The 20,996-nt window shown below is 35.2% G+C and overlaps 1 protein-coding gene across 1 annotated transcript in view; it reads right to left on the bottom strand.

Moving 5' to 3' along the window:
• Positions 1 to 20,996, bottom strand: part of LOC110929486 (nodulin homeobox) — a 41,008-nt gene that overhangs the window by 8,896 nt on the left and 11,116 nt on the right. The window contains exons 2-12 of the mRNA XM_035980923.1: positions 3,851 to 3,973; positions 3,578 to 3,739; positions 3,190 to 3,273; positions 2,969 to 3,094; positions 2,666 to 2,872; positions 2,350 to 2,469; positions 2,167 to 2,262; positions 1,945 to 2,082; positions 812 to 1,088; positions 479 to 586; positions 19 to 88 (exon numbers count right to left, since the gene is read on the bottom strand). Of these exons, the coding sequence (XP_035836816.1) occupies positions 19 to 88; positions 479 to 586; positions 812 to 1,088; positions 1,945 to 2,082; positions 2,167 to 2,262; positions 2,350 to 2,469; positions 2,666 to 2,872; positions 2,969 to 3,094; positions 3,190 to 3,273; positions 3,578 to 3,739; positions 3,851 to 3,973 (1,511 nt within the window). The remainder of the gene's footprint in view (positions 1 to 18; positions 89 to 478; positions 587 to 811; positions 1,089 to 1,944; positions 2,083 to 2,166; positions 2,263 to 2,349; positions 2,470 to 2,665; positions 2,873 to 2,968; positions 3,095 to 3,189; positions 3,274 to 3,577; positions 3,740 to 3,850; positions 3,974 to 20,996) is intronic.

Genomic DNA, 20,996 nt, shown 5'->3' with positions numbered 1-20,996 from the left:
ATGACCAAAAAAATTCACCTGAGAAAATTCACATCTTCTGCATGTAGACAAAAATGAGTCATAGATTCTGCACGAACTAATAAGGACGCTGCAACACACAGATGTTATATAAACAAACCACATTTTTTCTTATAAATTTGGCATAAATATTTACGTATTATGGATTGATTAGGGTTGTATTTATCTCAAATGAGCCAAATAAAAAATAGCTAACGTGGCAACAGGTCAAACAGGTTGAGCCACCAAGCATCTATATTTTAAAACATTTGGCCCCCTAAATGATTTTTTTTTTTTTAAATTATTTAGATTACTTTTGAAATAATATTGTTTTTATGATTATAATGCACAAGAAAGTGTTTATGGGTCAACTGATCTGGCCAGTAGTGAAAACTGAAAAGTGACCCGTTATCCAACCCACCCATCTTGGCATCTCTAACTTCTTATCATTTGAAGGAAGCATTGAAATCGAAATATATACTTAGGTTTTTTCTTGCGGCATCAGTTCTTTCAGCAGCACCACCAGGTAACTTAGAAGATTCTGTTTGCAAGCACTCGAGAAACTCGTTGAGAAAGCGAGCATTGTCCTCTGCACAAAGAGAGATATTGGTTAAGAACATGCTAAATCATTCTCATCAGAATATTTGACATACTAATCCTTTAGAAAAGAATATGTACCAAAAGTACACGTTTTGACCCGTTATATGTTTTGACGATTAACAAAGGCATATACTGATGAAGCGATGATATATACGATGACAATTAATTTTTCATAAAGTTGTGCTCACATGTAAAAATCAGCTAGATTATTTACCTTCAGATAGATCGGGGTCATAACGTGTGAGATTGGCTATAACTTTGACCAGTAACGATGACCTCTGAACCGTGAAAGGAGTTTGAGGAGCCTGAAAGTTGCTCCAAGTAGAATGTTGGACTTTGAATTCGGAGGTCAAACCCAATACATGTCCAGCGGCTGATGTTGGATTAAAATCCACAACAATCTCCTCTTCAGCAGGCTTACGATCATCGGAACACCAACTAGATAAGAACTCTCTTTGTGGTCGTGAAAGCACTCGGGTCAAAAGTTTTGTCTACATGGATGTACAACAACAGTTACAAATTCGACAAAGTTGGTTTGGGTCAAAACGGGTCAGGTTTGCCTGACGTGCAAATTAAGTTTTAACTTTTATTCCACTTTTTACGATTCTTTATTATTACGAAAATAATCTGACCCTTTTTTATTAAGTTACTCAGGAGGTTTCTATGCATTTGAATACATTTTGGATGACTTACAACCCATCTGACCAGTTCAATCCATTAGTAAATGGGTTGAAATTGGCACTTCTGATCATGATATTTACCGTGAAGTTATATCAATCATAAGTAGGGCTGCAAATGAACCCAACGAACACGAACAAGACCTTGTTTGTGTTTGTTTGTTGAAATATATGTGTTCACGGACACTTACCGAAAGAGATTTTATGTCCATGTTCTTCGTTAAGCAAATGAAAGTGTTCGTGTGTTAATTTTAGGCAACGGACGCGTGCATGAACACACATGAACACAAGCTGATGTTCATGAACACAAATGGAAACAGACAAACATAAACAAGCATTCCTGAACATAATATTTAATACATTGATATTATTAAATATTTTATCTGTCGGAATTTTTAAGTATTTAAATAAAATATATAAACTAAAAACACTAATGAACTATCCAACATAAACAAACACGTTAACGAACGTTCATAAACATAAACGAATGAGCAAGACCTTTGTTCATGTTCGTTCATTTAACTAAACAAATTTTTGTTGGTATTCGTTCATTTATTAATTTATTAAACGAACGAACACAAACGAACTTCTTGTTGAATGGTTCATGAATAGTTCGCTGAACATTCCTTTGCAGCCCTACAAATAAGTGAACATATTTATAAAACCTTACCAAGTTACAGACTACGAAAGTTTTGAATCTAGAAGCACCAGAGAATATTTCGGCTACTTGCATTGCATTAAGATGCAAAAGTCCCCTTGTTTGGCTTTTAAAATCCCCGTTACACATCATATCTAGCACTTCAATGACCTAAAGAAGTTTGTATATGTATAAGCAGAGTGCCCACTAATAATTTTCAAAAAATCTAAACTATAAGAGTTTTGAAAAGTTAACCTTCAAAACCGCTGAATGAGCAAAACCCTTGCTTTGAGGGGTTCTGGAAGCCATATTCACGAAAGATGAGCTTTCCGCTTGACAAAGAAGTAACATCTGGAGAAAGAATCATTGTAAGTAACTAAAAAAGCCTTGAAGAAAGTAAAACATGATACAATAACGTCTACACATGATTGGGCTTACGATAGATAAAACTTTTGCTTTGAGCCTATCAACGACACTTGCAAGAGTTGTATCATCGTGTTGTGACAGTCTTAAGGTGTTTTGAACCAAACTAAAAACGGCACCTCCTTCACATAATTCCTGGAGAACAATAGAATATAAATAATCAGTGTTCAATATATTTGAAAAATGTTTATTGTGCTCAGAAAATATTTTGTTTATTTAAATGATTTAGGAGGTTTTAAGCATTCAGAAGACAAAAAAAAAAAAAAAAAAACTTTGGTCAACCCTTTGACCCATTTGACTCGTTTCCTTATAAGCTATTATTTTAATTGACCTTATTTTCAACGAGGCGCTCTCGAAATAACATCTGCATGCATAGTGATTGAATGAACTGTACAGAAGATTCACAAAGATGGAAGAGACAGTAGACTTCATCATTTGGCTGCATGCGAGAGTTAACACGCTGAGTTGTCGGCTTTGCTCGAAGATGATTAATACTTACACGGATAGCAGTAACAGCTGCTATCGCGAAGTCACCAACCTGACAAAAATGTAATCATCAGCCACACATTTCAAGAAAAGATTGCACTATAAAAAACTGTAATGCGGATATAAAGATTCTAACAGACTGTATCACCTCAGGATGTGCAAGTAGAACATCCGCGATGTCTTTCCACTCTGAAGAAATTAAGGCTTTAAGTAAATACATACTGTTGGACAACAACGCGGAGTACAGGACCATTTGGCTTAAACCATTAATTTTCTGGAACACCAAAGTTATGTTTCAGTTCTACATAACAGAAAAAAATAATGAAAAAAGTAAAAATATTAAAATATATGTAAAGAAAAGAGTTAAACCTCTCCTAACTGACTAAGAACATGAATTATGCGAAATATTGAATTAAGCATCTCATGTTGTACATTCATATCCTCAACGAAAACCTACAGCAGGAAAAATCAGTTATTGAAATAGTAGATGAAAATAAGTAAAATAAGTACATTTATTTCCTAGTGCATCTAAACTTGTCTCATATTCATGTACTTTTGAAAATAATTTAATAAGTACTTGCATTCTAGACAAGTTTAGGGACTTGGATATACCAAAAAATTTTCGTATATTTTAACAAGTATAGACTTCAAAAAGTACCAAAATCAGGTAGCGAGACTTTTTCGTACGAAAGTATATTTGTTTCTGTGGTATTTACCTATTAATAAAAGAGAAAAATTGAAAAATAAATTTACTAACCCGCGCAAGTGTTGAGTGGTGGGATGCAATATCACATAGAGTATGCAACAGTTTTAAACCACATAACAAATATTTGAAATGCTGGTCATCTGGCTTAAGTAATGATACAGTATCTATCATTATGTGCTGGACAAGAGGTCTTCCTAAATTTTCCACATTTATCTGAAACATCAAGATGTTCATCACATTTACAAATAGACAGTCAGCAAAATAATTATTAATAAATAAATAATTTAAATTATTAAAATTATAATCAGAATAAAATCTACCAACCTCAAAAAATGATCCATTTACAGTATATTTAATGATACCATTTTTAGCATCTCGAATTAGCTTGCCAAGATCCTTAGAACTTAATACATGAAGCTTTTCGACAGCAGAAATTAATTCAAGTTGCTGCATATAAAAAAATATTATACAAGTTAAAACATGTGAACGTCAATGAGTTAGATGGACTGAAAATAAAACTCTACGACTATTTGAAAACCAATTTAACAGTCGCATCACTAAAACAATTAATATAAATCAACAGTCACGAGCCTATAATCACAATCATTTTGAATAGAATTTTTTTTCTGTCCTAGCCTATAACCGTGATCATGTATAATCTGCATACTTTAAACTGACAAGGCGAATCATATATCAACCTAAAGTTGCTCCTAATAGGTGACTGTGAAAAGAGTGAGTGATGTAACTTATAAGGAAATGTTTGGATATTTGTTTTGAAAGTGATTATATGATATTAGTTTAATAATCATAATCAAACAATCAGTTGTAATATGATGATCCATTGATACTTAAATGTTTGGAAAATTATGATTTAGCATACCAATAGATAAAATGGTCAAAAGAGACGTTATATGTGAAAAAAGTAGGAATAATAAAATAAATGAGTTCCGAAACACAAATCCAAACATCCCTGTATAATTAATCATCATGTTCACAGTCCGGGCTTTGTTGGTTTTTAAATTTAACAATGAGCCAAAGCGTTGGTAACAATTTTTGATAATTGTATATTGAACCAAATCGTTAGTAACGATTTAGCTTTGGTTTGGTTTCATGTTTGGATGTATTGGGCCTTTATGGCACAACATATTACATGTAGAAATGAGTTTGGTAGACAAGGATGATTGAACAATGATACTTTGGTTGATTGGTTTGGCAATAAATTTCCTAAATTAATAGGTAAACCAAATATCATTTTGAAAATTTACAGAAAATATGAAAAAAAAAGAACCTGGCTATTAAGGCAAACCGAATAACCAGATAAAAAATTAAAAATCTAAAAGTAAAACTTTGGAAATTAATACTTTTTAAATAACCCCTCAATATATAACCATACACTTTTTGAAAAACCTTTAAAATTACGCAGGTTAACAGGTCAACCCGTTTATTAACCCGATTGTGTCCGGGCTTACATGTTTGATAAATGGGCTATATTATGCAACCCAAAACCTTATTATTTAATTGTTGTTCGCATGTTTCAATTAGGGGTGTTCATATGCCGGTTTTAACGGCTTATTTTTTAAACCGCTGGTAACAGTTTTTGATATAAAAAACAAAAACTTTGAGATTTAAAACGGAACCATTACTAATAGTTTAGTTCCGGTTTAGTTTTATTGTTTTGGCTTTACTAGCCCTTTATTTAAAATGAATCGTATATAAAATAAAAGTGCAAAAATAGAAGTTTTCTAAATTTAATCAAGTTGTTCTTTTTTTTTTCTTAATACAAACTTAAAATAGGATACCAAAAAATAGAAGTTTAAAAAAGGTTGTCCATCCAAAATAACCAGAATAAAAGCTTAATCTGAAATATCTAAACAAAGTTTTAAAATTTGTATAGCATCCAAAGCTTAAGATAAAATACATATACATAACATAAAGCCCAACAATTCCACCTCAAACCCCCTCTTTTTTATTATAACTAAGCTTAAGATAAAATACAAATACAAATACAAATACATATATATATATACATATATATATATATATATATACACACATATATATATATATATATACACATATATATAGGATAGGAGTTGGCCAGAAAGTCCAAATTTCCTAAAAAGTGTAAAAAGTCATAAAACACCATAATGTCAACCATAAAACACACCAAAAACCCACAAATAATACGATGAAGATTACTAAAACATCATGTATGTGGGTTTTGTGTTGTGTTTTAGATGTTAAGCCTCTGATTGTGGAATGACAAATATTATTGCGTTTTATGTTGTTTAGCATTGTGTGTTTTATATTCATAGTTCTACGATGGTGTGTTTGAAGTTTTTATGGACTATTAGAGTTTGAATATGGTGTTTTAGTAATATTCATTCTATTATTTGTGAGTTTTAGGTGTGTTTTATGCATGAAATTATTGTGTTTTATGACTTTTTACACTTTTTAGGAAAACCACACTTTCCGTAGGATCCCCACTATATATATATATATATATATATATATATATATATATATATATATATATATATATATATATATATATATATATATATATATATATATATATATATATATATATATATATATATATATATATATATATATATATATATATATATATATATATATATATATATATATATATAGGGCGCCGCTAAAATAGGAACCACCTCCAGTTGTAAGAACCGTAAGAACCGTGAGAACCACTCTCAACAAATCAGAATTTGACCCAAAGGGTATTATGGTCATTTACCCCATATGTCTAATCTCTCTATCTCTCTTTGTTAATTGTAGCAGGTTTATCCCTCCTCTCTCTTTTTCAATCTTCTCTTTCATGCTTTCTCCCCATTTTCATCTGTCTTCGTCGATGAAGAACACAAAAAGTTGCAACCCTCTCAAAACCTCTCATCCACTCCTTTCATCCAACCTGTTTCCGACAACAACCACCAGCCAAAACACCCCCCTCTCATCTCTTTCATCCCGTTTATGGTCGTTGGGCTCTCCGGCGATAGTGAACTGCAACCCACCCACCCCCCTCCGTCTCCGCAGTAATTTCCGGCCACCCAACTGTCGTGGCGACGTGTGATGCCGGTGGTTCAGTTCTTCAATGGTGGTGGAACACGAAGAGAGAGACAAAGGTAGCGATATTTTCTTTGTGTCTCTGTTTTGGGGGTTTCGTTTGATGTTTTTTTGGTTCTGTATTTTTATGTTGTTTGATGTTTTTTGTTCTGATCTTGACGTTTTTTGGCGGCGGTGGCCGGTGATGGGGGATTGTTGTGGTGGGTTAGGGGGCGGTGTGTCGGCGGCGGCGGCGGAGGTGAATGATGGGTGGAGGGGTGGGGTGAGGAGGGGTGTCTCTGTTTTGGTGGGTTGTTTGATGTTTTTGGTTCGGTTCTTGACGTTGTTTGATGTTTGAATGTTTTTTGGATCTGGATACAGGTTCCTTGAATGATCCATTTGAATTCTTTGATTATGTGGGTTTTGATCGGTTTGGATCTGGATACAGGTTTGAATCTGTGTTGAATATGTTTGAATGATGTTCTTGTTCCTTTTGAATGTTTAAATCGGTTGAATCTGGTGCCTTATTGAATCGGAGGTGATGATGCAAAAAAAAAAAAAAAACTGACGATGGCGTGGCAAGAATGGTGGAGGGTAGGTTTTTGAACCTGCAACCCCACTTTGCAGCCTCTGATTATCGGAAAATCAAGCCAAAACTTCGTTTTTTCAAGAATCCACTCGTTCTTTTGATTTTTGTTTGTTGGGTTTTTTTTTGAGGCGTCGATGATGATAGCAAACTATCTGAGACACCTCCCGAGTGTGCGATTTTCTGGGTGCTTTCGATTTTGCGTAAAAACGTTTTTGTAAAAAAAAGTTTTACGTAAAACGTAAAAATTTTTACGTAAAACGTAAAAAGTTTTACGTAAAACGTAAAAAGTTTTTCGTAAAACGTAAATCGTAAATTTTTTTTAGTAAAGCGTAAAAAGTTTTACGTAAAACGTAAAAACCGACGCGTAAAACGTAAAAACGTAAAAAATGTTAACGTAAAAAACCGGCGCGTAAAACGTAAAAAAACGTTAACGTAAAAAACCGGCGCGTAAAACGTAAAAAAACGTTAACGTAAAAAACCGGCGCGTAAAACGTAAATAACGTTAACGTAAAAACGGCGTTAAAAAAGTTAACGTAAAAACCCGGCGCGTAAAACATAAAAAAACGACGCGTAAAGCGTAAATAACGTTAACGTAAAAACCGGGCGTAAAAAAACGGATCTTCAAAAAGTTTTTTTTAAACAAATCTTAAAAAAAATATCATAAAAATCTGATTTCAAAAAATTATTTAACAAAAAATCTGTTTCTTAATAAAAAATAAATTAAGACAAAAGGTAATTAATGAATAGGACACAAAAAGACAATTAAAAATAATATATATAAAAAGACAAAAAAATCAATTTTACTTATATACCCTTTTGAATTAAAATATTAAAGACATAATAAGACAAAATATATTTAATATTAATTTTAACTACTTTTAATCTTGTCCATCCATCTTCTTGATCTAATGACTAAAAAGTGGTTCTCATGGTTCTTACACTGAAGGTGATTTTCATTTTAGCGGTCCTTTATATATATATATATATATATATATATATATATATATATATAAAGTATATCATACAATATGCTTGAACATACGTTGCGTACAAAGTAAAAAAACATATCTTATCCGAAACCGTATGTCATGACCCTCTTCTTTTATCAAAGATAAAAAAATCCACTAATACATAAACAAACTAATAAAAACATTACTCACTGATGTAACCTCTTTCCTGCATGGTTCCGTCACCTTTTCAGCCACCATTTTATCTTTTTAGTAGTAGAACTGAAGATAAAAAAAAAAAAGAAAATATCAGAAAAAAGACACTTTTGAATATGATTAAACAATAACAATTTATGATTCTTGACAATAAACAACATAAACCCTAGATTACCGTTTACAAACAAACAATAAACAAGAAATTACTCACAAAAATATAGCCAAAATCAAAAGATCTTTGTAAGAAATTGTTGATCGAAAACAAATGGGTTCGTCTGATTACGGAGCATTAATTGATTGTGCTAACTTGGGCTACATCACCCATATGTTTAACGTGAGCATTGAATGTACAAAAAGTTACTAATTTAAATGCAAAGATTGTTATTTTTTTATAAGAAAATCGACTAGTTTTATAAAAATATATTTTTTATTGTGTGTTTGGATTAATAAAGTTTACTTTTATAAATGAAATAAAAGGAAGAAAGATAATCAGGAAAATGAGATGCATCGCCTTTTTGATAAATTTTAAATATGTGATCTTGAAGATTTTAATTTTAATGGAAAGGAGGTTAAAAAATTAAAAATATAAGTATTTTGAAAAATATATATGTATTTTAAAAAAATGTCTTTGTGTATTGCGATTTAATTAAAAATATTACTTTTTATAAAACGGACATAGCAAGGTAATGAGGAAAAGGGGCTGTATAGAGACGTGTATCTTTTGAATCTGTGATTTTATATTGAAATCCCGATCATAACCTAATGAACAAATAAATTTATACCGATTTTGTAATTTCAAAATCCATCAAACAAAAGAATGGATTTCAGAATTAAACTAAGAAAATAATTATACAAAAATTAATTGTTGATACAAGAGTACAATTAATAGCTATCAAACTTGTTTGATGTGATTCTTGAGTCGGAACAATACATACCAAAACATGCATCTAAAATCACATTATGTCAAAAGATCAATTTTTGTTACGCTAAAACCTAGATTTGATCAACTGAGTTCAAATTGTTTGCTCTTTATGAACAATAACAACATATTTAGTGAAAATGAACATAAAAGGACACAAACTAATTCATGATAATCGTATTTAGAAATTGAGTAACTAGTATACCTTGATCTTTGAAGTCGTTTTGCTCCAAGAGGTGGACGTTTATGATTCCTTGTTAATGGCAATTTTAAGCAAACTTTGAGATCTGTGGTTGGATTGAAGATTCTGACTGTATGAAAGTTGGAATAGCTTTGGTATACTTCCCCTTTAAAGGAGCGTCTAGAGTGAGAAATGGGTGTGTTTTCCAATGATGTAATTTGATATGCAGTGTTAGTGTAATCAGATTCATTTCACATTGAGAAATTATGAAATAGTACATGTAATGGCATCTGACGTGTACACAAGACTCCTCGGATTTTATTTATTATTCTATTTTAATAGAAAGATGAATTGAAATCCGTTTATTGTAAATATTTTGATTGCAAGTAACATTTAAGTCATGATATTATGCATGTGGTAACACTTTAATAAATAGTTTTAAACAATGAATAATGCTTTATACAATGTGAGTAGTGAGTATAGTCTAGTATTAATGGTACATGACATGTGTTGTGACTATTCCACGTGAAATTGTAGGCACCAACACCAAGAAAAAATAACAAGTACTTTAAGTAACTATATTTCTATTATATTCTGTGAACAAATGGCGTACTCACTTTTGGCACCTTTGGAAAGTTGGCAAGATATGTTGTACTGAGATGATGAGATTGTCTTTTCGGCCAGAGGAGGCTTTGTGTAACCTAAAGGAGACTTAATGTCACACTCCGATATTTCCACGTATTACCGGTGGGCCCGGTGGGGAGTATCGTGACGTAGTTGATATTATCATAGTCAAACAACACAATTTAAATGCACAAGGCACAAAATATTTTATAACTTGGGACAATTTTATTAATAAAAATCTTATATCCGATTTACATGTTTGTCCAACATTTAGGGCCGGTGATAATACAAGCCAGTCAAAATTAATAGACACACCAAAAATATAATCTCACAAGAAGACACCCTTACGAGTGAGTATATGCTTTACATAAGCAACAGGAGGTGTTATGCCTACACCTTGTTCTTACGTTGTGGCCATTCACTTTTTAAATGAGGCAAGGATATCCAGGACACAGTCATTAACCCCCAATGTTATTTGTTATCAAGCAATACAAATTAAAACGGGATTATGCAATTTAATCATCTCCGATTAAAAGGTTTCTACACCCGACTAAGCGGTATTTTTATAATACCGTATCCCAAGCCCGTATAAGGGAAAATAAGTTAAAAGTATTTACCTGAGCTAAATATAAATTCAATCCCAGCTGTATATCAAATCAGCAAGCACAAGTACTTCTACTGGGGCTCTTAATCTGGAACGAAGGTTTTTAATAACCTATTAGATTCCTAACGGGTCTTAATTAAGCCTATGCTTAGACCGGTTAGTTTTAAGGAAATGTTTACGGTTCAAACGCAAGATTAAGCGTAGACCGGATTAGAATGTGATTTAGACCCGACAAGTTTGGATACTTGTATAATATGGGTAAACTAAACACATTCTGGATTTAGAGGTGAAAATGATAAGGTTTGACCCGTTTCGGTTACTTTATGCAAACTAGTTACATAAACCGATTCAAACGCGAAACATGCGTAACGGGTAACCATAAGAGTCATATACAAGTTTCCTACGTTAATATGCCTTGAATATGATGTGATATCCGTAAGATACCTTCCGTTATGCCCAAAATGTATTTAAAACCAATTTATGCCCCGTAGGGGTATTTTGGTCATTTTAAAGGTTACCAAAGAGATTAAATATTAACCTGAGTTACAGGTCTGATATAATTAGTGAAAATACTTAATTTACTAAGTTATATCAGTAGGGTATCACACATATGTGAAATTTATCAATTATAACCAAACTATGCACCTTAGGGGCATTTTGGTAATTTCACATATACTTAAAAGGTCAAAACTGGAAATCTGAGTTTAAAACTTTTGGTTACTATTAAAATACAAATATTTACTAAAAATTTCAGTAGGTATCAAACCATATATGTTTAAAATAGTTTTAACGCATACCATGCGTTTAAAATGGTTAAAAAGGCGATTTAGGGCCATTTCCGTGTTTTCAAAGAAAAGCTGATATTTTTATTATTCCAGAAGTCTCAAAATATTATATTTAGCATATTAGATCAGTAGAAAAAGGCTTGGGGTCAAAAGGATTTGTAAAACTCATTTTATAGCCCAAAAGGGCAAAACCGGTAATTACCGAATCAAGCTTAAAACCCTATGTTATGCTCAGCCTAAAAATAATTAAAAATCTTCAAAAATCCCAAAATATTATTTTATATCAATGGGTGAAAAGTTTGGTATCAAAAATTGGGTTTAGATAGGTTATACGCTAATTACACCGTTTAATTAATAAAAAGCTTTCAAATTACGCTATTGAGCATAACTCCTAATCTGGACCTCAAATTGATGTCAAATTTTAGGGAAAAGTTTATAAATCAGTAGTGAAGGTTTCTATCCTTTCACCTTTTTAAAAATTACATTTTAAGGTCAAAAGGGCATAACGGTCAATAATTCGGCATATAACGGAAACTTGAAAATGAATAGGATAACTAAGGATCCAGGTTGTATAACCTTAGAGGGTTATACTAACCTATAACATGGTCCTAAAGGAATCCTAAGGCATATCTAAATTAAGCTAATACGGGTCAGAACTGAAAGTCAAAGCAAAAGTCGACTTTTGCGACTTTCGGTTCCGAACCGGGTCTATACTTAGAATTGTCGGGTTGAATCATGCTTAAACATGTTCAACTAATATTTACCAAGTTATTAAAGTGACAAAACTGATTTTATAACTTTTATATTAATAGTTATGAATTTTATTTAAAACTAATCCGTTTGACTTTAATTTGGCCCGACAATTAAACTAAGTAAACATGGTAATTAGGAGGCGCCCTTTTGAGGGTTAATTACCTACCTAATTACGGTCACGTAGCCATGTTCATTGCGAACCATGGCTTAGCTGTTTAAAAGTCAAAGCGTTTATCGAAACGCTTGACTTTTCGGCTATAAATGCTAAAAATTAAACTAAGCACGAAAGGATACTTACAAAGGGTCCCCGCAAGCTTTGATCCGATTTACTCTCACGTATGAAGCATAAACTTCAACTTAGAGAGACAAAATCAGATCAATGTGGGTTTTGCAAGTGAAAGGGGTTAGCTATTTATAGGAAAACTAGAACCGTTAGGATCGTTCATCGTAAAACGAGCTTCGATCTCATCCGTACACATGTGCCCATGGTTTTGTGAAACCATGGGAGCCCATAGTTTCATTAAAACCATGTGCAAATGAGGGGAACAGCTGGAACAAGTTGGAATTTAGATTTTTCATTTTGGTCCCTTCCTAAGATAACTATGGCAAAATGACAATTTTGGTCCCTGAACTTCAGAATCTTGCATTTCGGCTCATTTTTGACACGTTTAAGCCCCGTTAACCTCATTTCAAGGCTCTAAAATGAAGTTAAAGTATAGAGAACTCAAAACATGCTCAAAAATATCTTGGATGTCGGTTCATTTGGTCGTACGGTTGCGTTGTTCGGTTAATTATGACGGAAGTCGTAACGAACGCAAAAACGATCCAAATTATGCGACGAATAGAATTTTATCATGCCAATCAATAAAATAAAATATTTTAATGATTACATAAAGTTTTGGATGTTCGGATGTATTCAGAATGTAAGATATGCGCGAAAATGCAAACTTGTGCACTTTGTGACACTTTTAGTCCCTAGATGACTTAAAAGTTTATTTTTGCGCACCGAACACTTCTAAGCCCATACCTAAGCTATATAAAAGATAATTATGGCATGTTTAACTCATGGTCATATTCCGGAAGGTCCGAATCATATGAATCGACATACTTTTGCAGTTTGACGCAAATAGTCCTTTAATCGCACAAGGTAGTGCGAAATGTCGTTTAATGATATCCAAGCCTTCCATGACCCTTAACGGGCATTCCAAAACATGAGTTTAATTATTGATACACTTTCAATCGCTTAAATGATCACCAAAAGGCGTAGATTCAAAAGTTGACGCTTTAGGCCCCTCTAATGCGCAAACTTGCGCATCTCAACAATTAATAGCATTGAAGCCTTATTTAATACATATTAAGCATTATTGGGAGTATTATTAAACACCACAATGCTTCAGGTTCCCTAAAAGGTCATTCAGAGGTATAATTAAACATATTGACACTTTTAGTCCCTTTATATTTACAAAGTTGCGCATAACGTCACTTAAAGGCACAAAAGCCTTAGATGGCCAACGATTGGCATTCCTGAGAGTATAATCAAATAGTATGAAGCTCTCGGTTTATTAAAAGGTCACTCAGAAGTAAGAATTAACATGCTGACGCTTTTAACCCTTTACTGCGCAAACTTACAATTAAATACACAAACGGCTACACTTGATCAACAAGTGGCTCATTTGTGAATATAAAACCATAAAAGGTTATTTAAAAAAAATTATTTAAGTTATGTTAATACTTCCAGTTCTTTTATAATTAATGTTTTTCGATTTTTCGAAAAATTAGCCCCTTAAATTCAAGGTTTGACTTTATTAGGGTTTATTACACGTGTCAACATATCATTGGACGTGATTTTACGAGGTGTTACACTTAACAAGACATGATCACGAGAAAAGAAGAATGCCTTGTAAACCTTCTAGACATGTTGTAGGAATCCGTTCGTGTAAAATAAATAAAATTCCTTTTTATTAACTTGAATTGCAGAAATAACAGAATGAAAACTAAAATAATACAATTACAACTAAAAGAAAAGTACAACTACAACTACAACTACAACTGAAAAAGGAAAAACAAGAACAAAGAACTCGAACAGAAAAACTGTTCTTGGCTGAGGATCTTGTTAGACATGGGTCCATTAAAACAAATTTCATGTCTCCCAGGAGAACACGTTTGTTTCCAGGATACAACAGCCGCAAGCAGTTGCACTGCCGGTCTTGACTCCAACCCGAAGGTGTACCTCGAACTCTTGAAGAAGATGAAGATTTATGTGAGAGAGGAAGAAGATAACTTTGTGTGTTTCGGTTTCTTTTCTGCAATAGGGTAGCACCCTATTTATAGTTGCATGTCTAGGAGAAACTGAAAAAACGAATTAAATGGAGAATTAAACTGCATTAGGCGTCTTTAATGCACTTTAATTCGTCACTTAATTCTCAGTCAAACGCATTAACTTTGTCAGTTTCAAATGCTGAATGTAACTGCACTGTCATCAACTGCAGCAGGAAGCTTCCGCGCGTGCGCAAGACACACTGGTGCGCCCGCAGGTCTGCACCCTCATGCGCGGTGCGTCCACTTGGATCACTGCCATGCGCGCGTGCGCCATACTCACTCAGGTCCATGCGCGCCTGCGCGCGTGTGCCACGTCACCTGTGAGCCTCTACGAGCACGCCACACAGACGCGCCATTTTGTCTCACTTTGTTGCGCCGCGCACGTCACATCAGGCCCATGCACCATGCGCGCAACCGCGCGCCTTCATGCCATGTGTACTCTTGTGCTTGCAACCCTTGTGCTTCACCACGCGCGCGCAGTGAAAAATACAAAGGCAGCTCTCAAGCGGCTCATCAAAGTGCCACATTGCGCCTCAAAAATACAAAGTGCGCCATCAAAGCGCCACATTGCGCCTCATCGCCCACGCCACGCGCGCGCGCGTGTGTGCGAGTGCGAGTTAGGGTGCTCCGCACCCTTCGCGAGTATACTAGTGAGTGCTTCCATGAAGCAATAAGGATGGAGAGATCCCACATAAATACCCCTTTAAGTTCCATCTCTCATCCGATGTGGGACAAGGTGCCACTTTCCCACTTATTTCAGGATTCAAGTTTCAAACACCAAACTTTGAGCATCGATATCTCATTCATCTTAGCTCCGTTTTGGACGTGGTTTAGTTCGTTGCGAAGCCCTTCCAACGTAGAACACAAACCCACAAATAAATATATAAAACCCTCTCATTTTATTATATTTATTTCTAGTCCAAAATAGGAAAAAGTCATTTTCCTATACAAAATTTCCAACAATCCCCCACATGAATAGAAATCGATCTATCAAGTTTCAACGATACACGTTCAATAGTTGAGCATTGAAAGATAGGTAGGTGTAACCATTGAACCTACTTTTGTGAAGCATACTTAGCCTCCTAGTGTCACACCCCGATTTCCACGTGTCACCGGTGGGCCCGGTGTGGGGTACAGTGACGTAGTTGGCATCGTCATAGACAATCAACACAATATAATAATGCACAGCGGAAGCAGAATAGAAACATTTCAACTTTTAAATAAAGTGTAATAATAGATATCACAGTAGTTGAAATGGATCCACAGGCGGATCAAATAAAAATAGAAATAAATAGTTCAACAGATAAATGTCGTCCGAGTTTGCGAGACTATCGTGGACGCTCTCTAGGAAACAGCCAGCCTATTTCCGTATAGTACCTGCACTTAATCTTTTGGGAAAATACGTCAGTTTACACTGGTAAATACAAATCGACTGACTCATTTTGAAAATGATTGAAAATTTATTTAAATGCACAAGGCATAAATATTTTTATTAACTTGGGATAATTATATAATATAAACTTGTGAACGAATTACATGCACTTATATCTCTGGTGGCCCGGGATCTACTGTCCGGGCTAGAGATTTAATTGACACACCACATTAAAGAGTTATACACGACGGGTGTACGCCTACGCCCCGTGCTCTGGTCGTGGCCATCTCGTAAGATAATGCCAAGGATATCCGGGACATGGTCAATAACCCCCCAAAGCCTTTAAGTAAGACAAAACTGTTTAAACGAAGTCGCACAAGCTATTCAAGACTGAACACCTATAAGGAGCAGGACTTGTGCGCCCGATCAAGCGGTATTTTAAATACCGTACCCCAAGCCCGTATAGGGAAAATAAGTCAAAATGTATTTACCTGAGCAAGTATAAGTCACAAACGATAAGTGTTGATAGCTTTTACCGGGCTTCCTAATCTGGAACAAAGGTTTATAATTAACCTATTAGATTCCTAACGGGTCTTTTATTTAAGCCTAAGCTTTGACCGGTTAGTTTTAGGAGTGATACGGTTTACGCACGATTAAGCGAAAGACCGGATAGAATGTGATTTAGACCCGACAAGTTTGAATACTTGTATAATATGGGTATACTAAATACATTCTGGATTTTGAAATAAAAATGATATCGTTTGACCCGTTTCGGTCAATTTACGCAAACTAGTTACGTAAACCGAACCGAACGCGAAAAGGGCGATACGGGTAGCCAAAAGATTCAAATGCAAGTTCCCTGAATTAATATGCTTAGAATATGATATTATATCAGTAAGTTATGTCCTATATTGCCCGGGATAATTTTAAACTCAATTTATGCCTTAGAAGGGCATTTTGGTCATTTAAAGGATAATAAAAGGATAAAATTAGAAATCTGAGTTTCGGGTCTGGTTCCTACAGTAAATATACTTAATATAACATATTATACCAGTAGGGTATGACCCATATGTCAAATATATCATTTAAAACCAAACTATGCACCATAGGGGTAATTTAGTAATTTCACAAGGGCTAAAAACGCCAAAACTGGAAACCTGAGTTCAAAATATTATACTTACTGTTATTATATGAAAATATGTAATTTACATCAGTAGGTATAAGTCTTATAGGTTTAAAACAAGTACAACGCTTACTATGCGCTAAGAACGCTAAATATGCGATTCAAGGGCGTTTTCGGGTCTTCAAATAAAATCTGAGATTTTTATATTTCCAGAAGTCTTATCATACTTTATTCATCATATAAAATCAGTAGAAAAAGGTTTCGGGTCAAAAGGATGTGTAAAACTCTTTTTATGGCTAAAACGGTCAAAACCGACATAAGCCGAAATGGCTAGGTGATCGAGGATCCGTTCAGCCAAAAATTAATTAAAAATCATCAAAATTCCCAGAATATTATATATAATCAGTTGGTAAAAAGTTTTGTACCAAAATGTGGCCAGAAACGGGTTCTACGCAAAAAGGACCGTTTATGTAAATTTATAATATAGTTTTACGCTAATGGCCATAACTCACAATCTGGACCACCAACTGATCCGAAACTTTCGGTGCAAGTTTATATAATAAAAATAAAGATTTCTATCCTTTCACTTTTCCAAAAATCCCGTTTTAAATCAAAAAGGGCAAAATAGTCAACTTTATGCATAAACCGGAAACATGCATTCGAATAGGCTAAACATAGACTCAATCAAAGAAAATTCCAGAAAGTTTAACTACAATAAAAATAGTCAAAAATGCTATCCAATACAGATCTCGAACATGCATGTACGAATCCGAATCGATAGTCTACGAAATAACCGTTTTACAAGACTTTCGGTTCCGATTCGTGGCTATACTATAGATTGTCGAGTTGATGATGATTAGAACACATTCTTATATGTATTACAAGTCATTTTTAATGATCAATCAGGTTGCATGTCATCTATATCATTAATCATGTCATTTTTCACAAAAATCGCTTCTGTTGACTTTTTAGAAATAGGTTTGACTCGACATTAAGCATGCATGTAGTGGGAATCAGTTAGTACCCTTTAGAGGGTTTGTTTCCCACATAAATACCAATCTATAACAAGTTTCAATTCGAGAAATTACTGAAAGAAATCCGTTTAATCAGAAAGTCAAAGGTTATGAACACCCAGTTTGACTTTTACTAATAATCAAAGCAAAAACGGATTAAAGAACGAATTGAAGGCTTACAAGAGTCCTAAAGATGTTTAGTGGACACTAGAAGTTGGCCTTGATGCTCAGATTATCTCCAGAGAAGCTTTGAGAGCTCTTGCAAGTCTTGGTGTTCTTGTTCACTATTGTAAATGTCAAGAAATGAGCTAAATTCGGATTTAAAGCTGAGATTCTGAGGTTTACTGTTGATGGTAGGCATGCATGGCTCTTAATTGGTGCAATTGGAGGCAAGACCAGCTGTTAGCAACTCAAAATCGGACCCAAATCTGACCCAAACACGATTTCTGTCGCTGGGCAACCCACGCGGCCCGCTTGGGCTTTCCCAGGCGGGTCGCCTGACCCCTGTTTCAGCCAAACAACTTTCGTGTATTGACAGAATTGGTCCCTGAGCTTGAACGTGCTGTTTCGGCTACTTTTCTCGACCCGTAAACCCCCAAACTTGGTTTTTATGGACCTTAGGACTTTTACCAACATGGTAATGCCCTCGGATAACTTTGCGCTCAACCGAAAAGCCCTGAAATTCGACGTTGACGCTTCTAGTCCCTTAAGTACGGTTTTGGCCATAACTTTCTCATACGTTGACGAAACTTCATGAAATTTTTACCACATATTCTAGTGAGTATATTTTAGCTATACTAAGCTTCGGGTCTGCCAAAAGTTCACTCAGAGGTATAAATTAAACATGTTGACACTTTTGGCCCCTATAGTTTACAATACTTCACTTTTTGGGCAATTTCCGCGTCGTATGATCCATGAACCATCCGTTAAAGGTTATAAACATTATGTGGGGTTATCATAGAGCCTATTTATCCATTGTTGACACTTTGGACCCTTACGTTCCATAGTTTTCACTGTTTGTCACTTTTAGTCCCTCTAAAGTATGTTTTCACATAACGGAACCTTATGACACGTGTCAAGACATTATTGGACGAAATTTTTCGAGGTGTTACATCCTCACCCCCTTAAAAGAAATCTCGACCCCGAGATTTATTCAAACAAATGGGGATATTTTTCTTTCATCGTGGATTCCACTTCCCACGTGTATTCGGGACCTCTACGGGCATCCCATTTGACCTTAACAATAGGCACGTGCTTCCTTCGAAGCTTCTTTACCTGTCGATCCTCAATCGACAAAGGTTTTTCCACAAATTTTAGACTTTCGTCTATGTGTATATCTGTATGCGGTATAACCAGTGAATCGTCAGCGAAACACTTCTTCAAATTACAGATGTGAAACACATTATGAATGGCACTAAGCTCTTCAGGCAAGTTTAACTTGTAAGCGACTGCCCCGACACGTTCGATTATCTCGAAAGGTCCTATATATCTCGGGCTTAGCTTGCCTTTCTTTCCAAATCTCATCACACCTTTCCAAGGTGATACTTTGAGCAATACTTTTTCACCCACATCGAAGTGAAAATCTTTGCGTTTAGGATCCGCATAACTTTTCTGCCTATCCCTGGCAGCTTTCAAACGATCACGGATCTGTACGATCTTGTCTGTCGTCTCAAAGACGATATCTGGTCCAGACAACTGGACATCTCCAACTTCTGCCCAACAAATGGGCGATCTACACTTCCTACCGTATAGGGCCTCGAAAGGCGCAGCCTTTATGCTGGAATGGTAGCTATTGTTGTAGGAGAATTCAATCAGTGGTAGGTGCTTATCCCAACTACCACCTAAGTCGATCGCACATGCTCGAAGCATGTCTTCCAAGGTTTGAATAGTACGCTCACTCTGACCATCGGTCTGAGGATGATAAGCCGTACTAAAATTCAAACGAGTGCCCAACGACTGTTGGAAACTCTTCCAAAAATGCGACGTATATCTAGTATCCCTATCAGAGATAATAGATATAGGTATACCATGTAGCGCTACTATCTTATCGACGTATAATTGTGCTAACATATCTGAGCTATACGTCTCCTTGATGGGTAGAAAATGAGCTGACTTAGTCAGTCTGTCAACTATGACCCATATGGTATCATTTCCTTTTTTCGTTTTCGGCAACTTGGTGATGAAATCCATTGTCACCATTTCCCACTTCCATTTGGGAATTTCAGGTTGCTGAAGCAAACCTGACGGCTTCTGATGCTCAGCCTTGACTTGCGCACAAGTCAAACATTTGGCCACATACTCGGCCACGGACTTTTTCAAACCAATCCACCAGTAGTTTGATTTCAAATCCTGGTACATCTTATCAGCTCCAGGATGAACGGAATATTTAGAGCTGTGGGCTTCCTGGAGGATAACATCCCGAAGTCCTCCATATATTGGAACCCATATTCGTCCGTTTAGTCGTAACATTCCATCCTTGTCGTGGGATAACTGCTCCTCAGTTACTCCCAACTTTTCTGCAGGATAGTTAGCTTCCAGCACAGCTTCCTTCTGTGCAGCTAACACCCTTTCATTCAAGTTATTTCTTATTTCAATGCGCTTGGCATTGATTCTGATTGGTTTAACCCTTTCTTTTCTACTTAAGGCGTCGGCAACCACATTTGCCTTGCCTGGATGGTATCGTATTTCGCAATCATAGTCATTGAGAGTTTCCATCCATCGCCTTTGACGCATGTTCAATTCCTTCTGATTGAACAGATGCTGAAGACTCTTGTGATCCGAATAAATTATGCACTTGGTTCCATACAAGTAGTGTCTCCATAGCTTCAAAGCAAATACAACCGCACCCAATTCCAAATCGTGGGTGGTGTAGTTCTTCTCGTGCACCTTGAGCTGTCGAGAAGCGTAGGCAATGACTTTGCCTTTCTGCATGAGTACACAGCCCATGCCAGTATGT

This window comes from Helianthus annuus, chromosome 1 (assembly GCF_002127325.2).
Source record: "Helianthus annuus cultivar XRQ/B chromosome 1, HanXRQr2.0-SUNRISE, whole genome shotgun sequence".
Taxonomy (NCBI): Eukaryota; Viridiplantae; Streptophyta; class Magnoliopsida; order Asterales; family Asteraceae; genus Helianthus; species Helianthus annuus.
The sequence above is the reverse complement of the archived record's forward strand: the minus strand, read 5'-3'. Positions and strand labels throughout refer to the sequence as shown.